Below are 12,343 nucleotides of genomic sequence, written 5' to 3'. Positions count from 1 at the left end.
TCTCAAAAAGGAGGGGGTGACTTTGTACCCTTCGGCCCCTCAGAGTTGTGGCATATTCGTAACACAAGCAAATCCAGAGTGAGCCACAACTCCATGAAATACAGAATTCTGCAGTTCCTCATTTCCCACCTATACAGCAATCTTGCCTTTAGGTCCTTAATCTTGCCCTCCAGTGACTGTACATTTATTAAAAAGATGCTGGGTAGAGGGAGACTCGTTCCTCAGCATTTTCGTGGCTTGGAGTCCTCCCCTTCTCCCTCTCTTCCAGCGATAGTGATGTAATTTCATTCTCATAAAGGCACTGTAGCTGCAGACTTGAGAATTAAATCTGCCAAAATTCTTCACAAGTCATGAAATCGCATGTTCATTAAGATGGTTCATAAGTTCATTGCTTAAAGGGAAATTACTGGCTACAGATTGCAGTGAGAGTAATTCAGAAGATGTTTTGTAGGCAGCCCAAAACACATTGCTGTGATTCACCAGTGCCATCTTGGCATAAGGGAAAGTAGAGAAATTGATGTTAATGTCATCAGGTTAGAGTTTATCAAGACAGAATATGAGGTGGTGTTCCTCTAATCTGTGTCTAGCTCCAATTTTTGGTTGCTTTTGCACTTGGGAAGTGTACCATGTCTCTGGTATATAGTCATCTTCCCTAAAGGAACACTATTAGGAATACCCATCTTTCTTTACGACTTACACCTCATTTTACAGGGCACAATTTCCACACATGCAAATGCAGAACTTGGCAGCTTAATGTTTACAAGATGCAGTCATTTGAAAAATGTAATGAAACTATCCTTCTAGTTACAAATTGCTCATTCTGTAAGGAGTTAAGTTAATTTTGTATTTTTCTGTTGGAAGTTTTTAATGTTTGCAATGATTAAAGAATGAAAATGATGATTACAGAGTGCAGAAACCTGCTGGATAATTGATCATATTGGAACGGAGCTGAGGGACTGCGTACTGTGCGTAGAGATGTCACATAAAGAGGTTTCCAAACCTTTGACTATTTTTTCCCCCTATTCATTGTACTATCCAGCTACACATAGGGAGGTCATACAGTCTGTCAAGTTGATACAATCCATCAGTCCCATTCCTTCACTTATTGTTCTACCATTCACCTGCACTAGGGGCAATGTACAGTTACTCATTAATCTTTTCACACTCTTTGAGATGTGGGGGGAAAAATAATCAAAGCACCAGAGGAAGCCCTTGTTCCGTCACAAGGAGAATGAGCAAACTCCACACAGAAGCATTAACTGCCCCTCCACAGTGACACAAACTACAGGAGAAAGATATGTACAAAGATACCTATTATCATAAGCTACATTACTAACGAGGTTTGAAGATACACACCACTAGTATTTTGTAAGCCTACTTCTAATGGTTCATTTTGCTGTAATAAATAACAGCTCTTTGCCCTCACTTGAAATCAGTCGTTGGCTGAAGCAAATGGAAGAGAGATGTTTGTAGCTTGGGAATGTAGCAGGAATTCAGCCAATTATACCTTCATTAGGTCCTGTGGAAGCCGTGCCCAGTTAGAGCAGGTGTGGAGAATGCTTTTAACTATTTTAAATTTAGATTTCCTGGCAATCCCCTGAAGCCTGCTCTCTGTTAGCATTTCGACAGCCTGTGTATTCTGTGCCACAGCCATTGACAGGAACTAGCTTGTCATTAGGTGAGGAGAAAATGCACTAGATTTGTGAGAGCACTTCAATTCGGAGTTGTTCTAAAAATATATTTAGAAACAACATTTCCCTTTTTATTGTATTTGTCTCATTGTATGTGCCAAATACAATAAAAATATTATTTCTAAATACGTCTAATTTTTTCATTCTTTAGAAAATGAAACAGTCACTTAATTTATACATATAAAGTAGTTCTTACCTCATCAGATATCTGACCTCCAAATGTTACCCAGGTTCCTAGAAAGAAATATACAGAAATAGAGTCAATTGAAGTGTTATTGCAGATGAATCAGCTGTTTGCTTACACTTTTTTAAAAATTAAAACCACCTTTAACAAATGTCACATAGGATACGTGCAGAACTCAAAAGGCAACATCTTATTTTAGTTATTGGTAGGCATATTGTTTTGTAACATAGAGTCAGTACAAGGTTATTTAACCCCTTGAAACTGTACCATCGCTCTCCTGAGCAGGGCTGAAGTGACTTAATTATTCCAAGCTGTCTTTCTCCTATATGTCTCCTAAATAAAATTAACAACTGTCCCAACATCAATTTCCACTTACAGAAGATTGTCCCAAAATTCTACTTTTTCCACATTGAAGTGTTTTCCAACATCACACCTAAAAAGACCAGACTCCAGTTTTAGAAACCCCTAATAATGAAGGAGTTTCTTTATGTTTATTTCAATTTCCTCTTTGGAAATTCCAAACATTATCCTATTCAATCTAAATTTTACAGACAGCATCCTTAGCTTGAATAATCTTGCCTCATAATTTAACTTTTAGATTTCTGTTTATCTACAGTGCATTCCCTCCAGGAACAATACATTCACATTCTAAGGGGGTGGGGGTGGTGATCAGCCAGAAGACTTGGTACACTTTGGCACCAATGACAGTGGTAGGAAAAGTGAGGTGGTCCTGAAGAGAGAATTTAGGGAGTTAGGTAGAAAACTGAAAAGGAGGACCCTCCAGGGTAACAATCTCTGTATTGTTGCCTGTGCCACGTGCTATTGAGGGTAAGAATAGAATGATTTAGCAGATGAGTACATGGCTGAGAAACTAGTGTAGGGTTTCAGATTTTTGGATCATTGGGATCTCTTCTGGGGAAGGTATGACCTGTACAAAACGCATGGGTTACACCTGAACCCGAGGAGGACCAATATTCTTGCAGGCTGGTTTGCTAGAGCTGTTGGGGAGGGTTTAAATAAATTTGGCAAGGGGATGGGAACCAGTGATAGGGCTGAGGGCAGGGCTGTTAGTTTACAAGCAGAGGCAATGTGTAGTGAGACTGTTAGGAAGGACAGCTGGTGATAGGGCAACATTGCACTCAGTGGGATGAGCTGCTGTGTAAAAGCTGAATAAATCAAAACGGATGATGGATATAAGATTGAAGAAGTTATATTTGGATGCATGCAGTATACGGAACAAGATAAATGATCTTGTAGCCCCATATTAAGATTGACAGGTATGACATTGTGGATATCACTGAGTCATGGCTGAAAGAAGAAACAGTTGAGAGCGTAACATCCAAAGATACACATTGTATTGAAAGGACAGGCATGGCGCTGTTGGTAATACATGAAATCAAATCATTAGAAAAAGGATCAGAAACATAGAAACTGCAAGGGTAAATGGACTTTGATGGGAGTTATATACAGGCCTCCAAACAGAAGCCAGGATGTGGGCTACAAATCACAACGGGAGATAGAAAAGGGATATCAAAGGGGCAATGTTATGATAGTCATGGGGGATTACAATATGCTGGTAGATTGGGGAAATTAGATTGGTGCTGGATCCCAAGAGAGAGAATTTGTAGTATGCCTACAATGTGGCTTTTTAGAGAAGCTTGTGGTTGAACCCACTGGATGTTGTACAATGAGCCAGAATTGACTGACGATCTTGAGGTAAAGGAACTCTTAGGGGACAGTGATGATAATATGATAGAATTCACCCTACAATTTAAGAGGGAGAAGCTAAAGTCAGATGTATTTGGATTATAGTGGAGCAAAGGGAATTACAGAGGTAATGTGAAAGGAACTACCCAAAGTTGATTGGAAGGAAATACTAGCAGGGATGACAGCAGAATAGCAATGGCTGGAGTTTCTGACAGCAACTTGGAAGGTGCAGTCTATGATACAATACTAGATACATCCCTCTAGTATCCTAAAGGCAGGATAACACAACTGTGACTGACAAGTGAAATCAAAGCCAACATGAAAGCAAACACAAAGGCATATAATGGGGCAAAAATTAGTGGGAAGTTAGAGGATTGGGAAATTTTTGAAAGCCAAAAGAAGGCAACTATAAATTCATTGGGGGAGGGGAATGAAATATAAAGGTATGCTAGACAATAGTATCAGAGATACCAAAAGAATAAGAGATGCAAGATTAGACATTGGACCATTGGACATTGACACTACAGAGTTAGTAATGGGGGCAAGGAAATGGTGGATGAACTGAATAAGTGTTTTCCATCAGTCTTCTCTGTGGAAGACACCAGCAGTGTGCCAGAGGTGAGACACTAGCAAGGGGCAGAAGGGAGTGTAGTTGTACTAATAGGGAGAAGGTGCTTGGGAGACTGAAACATCTAAAGGTACATAAGTCACCTGGTCCAGATGGACTACACCCAGGGTTCTGAAAGATGCAGCTGAAGAGATTGTGCAGGCATTAGTAATAACCTTTCAAGAACCACTAGATTCTGACATGATTCCGGAGGACTGGAAATTTGCAAATATCTCTCCACTATTTAAGAAGGGAGGGAGGCAGAAGAAAGGAACTTATAGGCCAGTTAGCCCAACCTCAGTGGTTGGGAAGATGCTAGAGTTGATTGTTAAGTTTGTGATTTTGGGGTACTTGGAGGTAAATGATAAAATAGGCCAAAGTCAACATGGCTTCCTTAGGGTTAAATCTTGCTTGTTAAATCTGTTGGAATTCTTTGAGGAAATAACAAGCAGGATAGACAAAGGAGAATTGGTGGGTATTGTGTATTTGGATACTCAGAAGACATTTGACAAGGTGCTGCACATAAGGCTGCTTAATAAGATAAGAGCCCATGGTATTACTGGAAAGATACTAGCATGGATAAAGCACTGGCTGATGCAAAGAATGGAAATAAAGGGAGCCTTTTCTGATTGGCTGCCGGTGTTGGGACTGCTCCTTTTTATGTTGCATGTCAATGATTTGGAAGATGGAATTGATGGCTTTGTGACCAAGTTTGTGGACAATACAAAGATCGGTGGAGGAGCAGGGAGACTATGGAAGGACTTAGATTAGAAGAATGGGCAAAGTGTCAGGAATTCTATAGTCATGCACTTTGAGAGAAGGAATTGAAGCATAGGCTATTTCCTAAATGGGGAGAAAATTCAAAAATCCAAGATGAAAGAGACTTGAGAGTCCTCGTAGAGGATTTCTTAAAAGTTAATTTGCAGTCTGAGTCAGTGGTGAGGAAGGCAAATGCAATATTAGCATTCATTTCAAAAGGACTAGAATGTAAAAACACAGGGCATAATGTTGAGGCTTTATAAAGCACTGGTGAGGCTTCACTTGAAGTATGTGAGCAGTTTTGGGCCTCTTTTCTAAGAAAGAATTGCTTACATTGGAAAGGGTTCAGGAGAGGTTCACGAGAATGATTCAGGGAATGGAAGGCTTATCATATGAGGAGTGATTGATGGCTCTGGGTCTTTACTCACTGGAAGCTAGAAGAGGGAGGGGGGAATCTCAGTGAAATCTATCGAATGTTGAAAGGCCAAGATAGAGTGGATGTGGAGACGATGTTTCCAATGGCATGGTAGTCTAAGACCAGAGGGCACAGCTTCAGAATAGAGGGACTTCCATTCAGAACAAAGATGAGGAGGAGTTTCTTTGGCCAGAGGGCGGTGAATTTCTGGAATTCGTTGCCACTGACAGCTCAGGAGGCCAGGTCATTGAGTGTATTTTGAAGGAAAAGGTTGATAGGTTCTTCATTAGTCAATGCATGATAGATTACAAGGAGAAGGCAGGAGAGTGCAGTTGAAAAGAAAATGAATCAGCCATGATGAACTGCACGGGCAGACTCACTGGCCGAATGACCGAATCCTGCTCCTTTGGTTATGGTATTTATCCACGGTCTTATGGTACGGCACACAGAAATGTTCTCTCTAGTCTGGCTATGATATAATGAACACTTCTTGCAGTAGTATCTTACAATTCCAAATGCGAGGACCCTGCATTGCTTTAGCCTTTTCAGCAACAGACCGAACTATTCTGTGGATCTCCATTTCACATTTTAAAAAGTAATCTGTTTTACTGAGTTTATCTCCAAAATGGTTCTCCCATCCTCCTATTTGAAAATGCATTTTCTCCACCATTTTCTTTATGCAGGGTAACATAATTTGGAGAAATGTACATAATTCACAGCCACTGACACTGAGTTGTGGTTTGACACTGAGAGGCTGGTCTGATGTGATGTCATTATTACATGAAGATTTTTAGTGTGCTTTTGTGCTTTCGGTTTTGGAGTTCAATAAAATGTGTAACGGGTTTCACAGAAATACAAATACATAGAAAATCTACAGCACAATACAGGCCCTTCAGCCCACAATGCTGTGTCCAACAAGTATTTACTTTAGAAATTAACTAGGGCTACCTATAGCCCTCTATTTTTCCATGTACCTATTCAAGAGTCTCTTAAAAGACCCTGTCATATCCGCCTCCACCACTGTCGCCGGCAGCCCATTCCACACACTCACCACTCTGTGTGAAAAAACTTACCCTGACATCTCCTCTGTACCTCCTTCCAAGCACCTTAAAACTATGCCCTCTCATGCCAGCCACTTCAGCCCTGGGAAAAAGCCTCTGACTATTCACACGATCAATGCCTCTCATCATCTTATACACCTCTGTCAGGTCACCTCTCATCCTCCGTCATTCCAAGGAGAAAAGGCCGAGTTCACTCAACCTATTCTCATAAGGCATTCTCACCGATCCCAGCAACATCCTTGTATAACTCTGCACCCTTTCTATAGTTTCCACATCCTTCCTGTAGTGGGGCGACCAGAACGGAGCACAGTACTCCAAGTGGGGTCTGACCAGGGTCCTTTCATTAAACATAAAATCCCTCACTTCATTTTATTTGTTAAAAACTACACCTGTACCTCTTTATAATTAGGAGCTTTCTTTCACACTGCTTACCCACCCTGTCTTTCTTTGTTGGCTGACCATACTCGAACATGTGCGCCTTACTTTCCCAATATCTTAGTCATTTATTGATATGGTGGATATTGCAACTATTTACATTACTGCACAGCCCTGGACAGGTGATCAGCGAATATTTCAAACTCCACCACAGCAGCCGGGGAAATTGTATTTAATGAATGAAACAGATTTGAAACAAAAAGTTTGTGCCATAGCAATGATCATGAAACCATCAGATTATCATTATAATAAGAACACTTGGCCACTGCCTTCAAGAAAAGAAATTGATGTTACTTGATCAGGCCTAAATGCAACTCCAATGAGGTTGGATTGCAGATTTTAATCATGTCTCCATGGAAACCCCAAGCACACAGCAGGGTCAACATTTAGCTTTTAAAATCGCTGCTGCAACAGTTAATTGTGCAATGCACTTTAGAAACCCCTTGGGCCTCAAACATAGGAGGAGGTCATAATAGAAGAAATCAGTTAAAGGCGAGGGGCCCATCATTATCTGAGCCCTCACTGGTGAATCCAGCACTCAAAGCCTGCACGGATACTTCACTCATCATATGCTGCCTCTCATGTCACCAGATAAAGTTTTATTCATGGTAAGAGCAAGGTCAACCCACTCCAATTGTTACCACGGCAACCTGTTCCCTATTGCACTATATCCTATGAAGCGTTGGGGAAGAAACCTATCTCTGTTCTGCCACTCAAAGTTAAATTTGTCCAAATTAGTTCACCGCTTGAAGCAGACATAGGAGCATGACTTTGGGAGTGAGGCATAGATATTGTGCACAGTTGTACTGAATGCCCATACTTTACAATTATTGTGAGCTCAACAACCTGTTATTGTTATACATAAACAATATCATTATCCTGGGCTCCAGAGTAAATTACCACACATTCCCCAGTGCAGTTGATTTAGAATGCTTTTGAACATACAAGGGTTTTTATACTGTTTATCCTTAATTATCCTTTGAAAGGACTAACATTTTTCACTTGTCTGAAACAACCTCAACAAAGTACAAGAATAATAAATTAGTTTGAAAATTATATTCAAAAGAACATTCATTTCGGACCTAGCTATCAGAATCCCCAAATGTGCCCTGTCCATCAGAGAACTACAAGGAGTATAATCAGGAAAAGGAGCTCAAAATTGAATAAGGACCACATGGCTTCTTACGTCTTCACATTGGCGTCTTACATCTTCACAACTGCTTCTTCCAAATGCAGTTCAAAACAGAAGAATACCAATTCATTAGCCAAGGGATCAGTGTATATCCTTGCCCATGTTTGACCTGATGTTCTGTATAAGGGGTTCTAAGCAAATACAGAGGACTCCCAGCCAACTTATCGTGCTCCAACCTCTGGTAATCTGTCATGCTGGTGAAATGAGACATAGCCAATTAGCATTCACAATAAATTTCAAATTGAAGGAACAAGTGAATCGTCCATTATGGCTCCTACTGAGATCTTCATCAATACCAAAAACCAGCCGGGTTTATTTGATGTGATGTCAAAAGAGAAGGCTGAAATCATCGAATGCAGAAAAAAACTTTCAGCCTCTGCAAGTCTCAGCTCGATCTTTTGCCCTGCTGCTAAACAGGGGCATTCAGGTCCTCTCCACTAAAGCAGGGCAAATCTAATTAAATCCATTGATCCATCAGTCTTCTCTCAAGGTGCTGAGAAATGTTACAGCAAGAAAACACAATGAAGAATTACATTAAAAGGTTCCAACCACTACCATTAAATGATCATTAGTCTGGGCCACATATTACATCAATATTATCAGTTTTATCATTATAAAATCACTATCAACTGAAACATTGCTATTTTAATTTCAATTGTGAATATGCCTTTCGAATATACCTTGTTCTACTTGGAGCCTCCAGAAGGTATGCTGCAAGTTACTTGAGTGTCAGTTTCCTGAGCACTGCCCAAGTACAATGCCACAAAATGTTCTTGCATCACAAGAAGTTTTGTAGATTTATTGTACGACTTTCCAAAATACTTTAGAAAGACAGCCCAAGTAAAACGACTGCTAAAAAGTGACTGAAAGCCTGTGATTTTGTAACTGCAGTATTGTATCCAAAACACAATTGTCCTTTAGTGCACAAAACCATCAGTGATCCCATTCACCATCTTCCTACACACGGAGAGAGTATTTTTAACCAAAGTACTTTATTTGGTGGGGAGTACATTGTGTTTTTTTGCATTTTACTGAGTTGACAAAGCACCTTCCTACACATTTGTGTAAGGGAATGAAACTTATGGGAAGCCACTCTCCATATTTCATTAGCAGCTGAAAATTAAAGGGATGTGTTTAAGGTGAGGGGGGAAAGGTTTAAAGGGGACTCAAGGGGCAGAGAGAATAGTGGGTATATGGAAAGAGCTGCCAGAGGAAGGTTTAGAGACTTGTTGAATTAGTGCTTAAAAGATATTTGGAAAGGTTCATTAATTTATTCAGTGATGCAGTATGGAGAAGGCCCTTTGGGCTCTTCAAGCCATGCCACCCCAGCGACCCCCAACAGCTCTGATTAACTGTCACCTAATGACGAGTTTGAGCTGGATCCTGTGACACAGTCATGTATCAGCAGTGGGCTGAGCACACAGCCTTGGGGAGTGCCAGTACTTAGCGTAATGGGACCAGAGATGTTGCTGTCTACACGGACTGACTGTGTCCTTTCTGGTAAGAAGTCCAGTATTCAATTGCAGAGGGAGGTGTTGAGACCCCGCGAGGGTATGATGGTGCTGAACACCGAACTGAAGTCTATTAACAGCAGTCTGGCATATGAGAGCTCATTTTTCAGGTGGGACAGGACAGAGTGGAGGGCAGAGGCCTCATCATCGGTGGATCACTTTCAGCGATAAGCTAACTGGACAGCTTCCAATGTAGTCGGGAGAAAGGCTTTAATGTGCTCCATAAGAAGCTTCTCAAAGCATTTCATGATGTTAATGCCACCGGCTCAGAGGTACATTCTTGGGTTTCAGCTCATGACACCCTGGATCAGTCTCTCATCTGGGACTTCCAGCGGGCACAGGTTTCTGGTGCCTCGGGAGTTGCAGCTCTGGGGGGTGGGGTGGTGGGTGGGTGCTCTGTCACAGCCTCAGACTCTGTCTTGGGAGTCTAGGTGCCTTCAGAGGCGGGCAACTGAAAGAGGTCAGTAATCACACGCAGGCGAATGCACATTCCAGCCAATTAGGGCTTCTTTGTGGTGTATCTAATTCCCTTTCTTTCATTTATATCTTGTCAAGTCTCGACTGAAACACAGCAATGACAACACTCATTGTTTACCCTAGTCCACGTTCCAGGAAAGAAGCCTAGTGCTTTGGACGATGCTGTTAAAGGAGAGGTATTAAGATTTCAAGCTGTAGTGATGGCGTGAGCCTTCAGCTAGATTTCCAGTTTTTGGTTAATTGCCATGTTGGCATAGGGTTTATTATTTTCCTTGGTACTGTACAGTTCTAAATAAAACAGAATGAACTGTTCATTGTGGGTCCGCACCTCTCCCTCTGCTCTTGGGACATCACCGAACCCGTCAACCTGAACTCAATGTCCAGAAGAAATAAACAAACAAATTTTGATCATTAATTATTTCTCATGTGTGAGAGTAGCTAAATATTATGGAAATAAACGGGAAAATTAGTGAGTGACTCAGGGGTAAGCAGAGGGCAGTTTAACCAACAAGAGAAACATCAACTTAACCCTTTCTTCCTCTGGAAAAAACAAATATTAGGTTCTTAAAATACATGCATGGGATGTGTTTACGTTGGCCAATTTATTAAAGTGCTTTCACTGACATAGCCAAAAGCCTTCAAAGCATTTTTACTTTTTAAATTCTCTGCAGGGCAAGTGCTGGAACTGTGCTGATTGTGTGGTTCTTGATCACTCAAACAAATCACCTCATAAAAAAATAACACACACGAAATGCTGGTAGGAACATTTGTGTGTGTTGTTTGAATTTCCAGCAACTGCAGATTACCTCGTGTTTGCTCATGAAAAAAATACACCCTTCACAAATCAACTTCCCAGCTCTTTACATCATCCTCCCCCTCCAGGTTTCACCTATCACCTTGTGATTCTCTCTCCCCTCCCCCACTTTTAAATCTATTCTTCATCTCTTTTTTTCTCCAGTCCTGCTGAAGGGTCTCAGCCTGAAACGTTGACTGTATTCTTTTTCATAGATGCTGACTGGCCTGCATAGTTCCTCCAGAATTTTTTGTGTGTTGCTTGGACTTCCAGCATCTATAGATTTTTTCATTTGTGATTTGTTTACCCAATCTTGAATGTTACAATGCCAAAGAAGCCATTCTCAGCTTGTTGACCTCCAAGCCTTTCCTATAAATAAAGTTATTTTCTATTTACCTACCACCATTTAAATCATGAAAACTTAGTAGTTCCTCTGTTTTCTCTATATATTAACTAAAGTAAATTGAGGAACTTTTTCCTCATGTTATTTTTGGTCTTTTGCCAATCACCTTCACTCTATTTCCTCTCTTTGATCATCCTGAGGGCTGATTGGACTAATTCTGCTCCTCTGTCCTATGGTCTTTGTGTTGGCGCGTGATCAAGTGGTTAAGGAATTCGTCTAGTGATCTGAAGGTCGCCAGTTTGAGCCTTGGCCGAGGCTGCGTGTGTGTCCTTAAGCAAGTCACTTAACCACACATTGCTCTGCGACGACACCGGTGCCAAGCTGTATGGGTCCTAGTGCTCTTCCCTTGGACAACATCGGAGGCCTGGAGAGAGGAGACTTGCAGCTTGCACCGGTCTTGCATAAAAAAAAACTTTGCTCAGGCTTACGCCCTGGAAACTTACCAAGGCCCAAATCCATGGTCTACTGAGACTAACGGAAGCCTACCTATGGTCTTATTCTATTCTGTCCAGATTCCTCATGATTTTAAATACTTTTTTCAAATATCCTTTCTATCTCCTCTAATCCAAAGATCATATCAGCAGCTCCTCCATTAAATCCACATGACTACAATCCCTCTATCCTGCTATCATTCTAATATATAGTCTCTGCATCTTCTCCAAGGCTTTTCCAAATTGCATTTTGTAAGTTTACCCTTCACATCTTCCCTCAGAACAGCACCAATGCATCTAACCCCGTTTTACAATAATTCATCGTAACCACCTTACTTTTGTGCTTGAGGCCTCAATTTATAAAACACACGGTCTCTTAAGTTTTAAGCATTTTCCCAACTTGCCAGTTTTGTAAATGTGCCCTCTGGTTTATATTCCCTCTCTTCAGATTTGCTGCCAAAGCATAACATCAGATATTTTTTCTGGATTGAATTGCACCTGTTATGTGAAAAAAGCCAAAAACAACGAGCTGCAGATACAGGAAATCTAAAACAAAAACAGAAAGTGCAGGAAATACTCAGCAGACGAGGCATTACTATGGTTCGAGAAACAGAGTTAATTTGAAACGTCCCATAGATGTGGCCTGACTTGCTGAGTACTTCCAGGACTTTCATCTG

General features: G+C 41.0%; 1 protein-coding gene across 1 annotated transcript in view; it reads right to left on the bottom strand.

The window, feature by feature from the left end:
* kcnab1a (potassium voltage-gated channel subfamily A regulatory beta subunit 1a) overlaps positions 1–12,343 on the bottom strand; it is a 213,576-nt gene that overhangs the window by 62,647 nt on the left and 138,586 nt on the right. The window contains exon 3 of the mRNA XM_059946445.1: positions 1,888–1,925. Coding sequence (XP_059802428.1) covers positions 1,888–1,925 — 38 coding nt within the window. The remainder of the gene's footprint in view (positions 1–1,887; positions 1,926–12,343) is intronic.

This window comes from Hypanus sabinus, chromosome 2, assembly GCF_030144855.1.
Source record: "Hypanus sabinus isolate sHypSab1 chromosome 2, sHypSab1.hap1, whole genome shotgun sequence".
Lineage (NCBI taxonomy): Eukaryota > Metazoa > Chordata > Chondrichthyes > Myliobatiformes > Dasyatidae > Hypanus > Hypanus sabinus.
The sequence above is the reverse complement of the archived record's forward strand: the minus strand, read 5'-3'. Positions and strand labels throughout refer to the sequence as shown.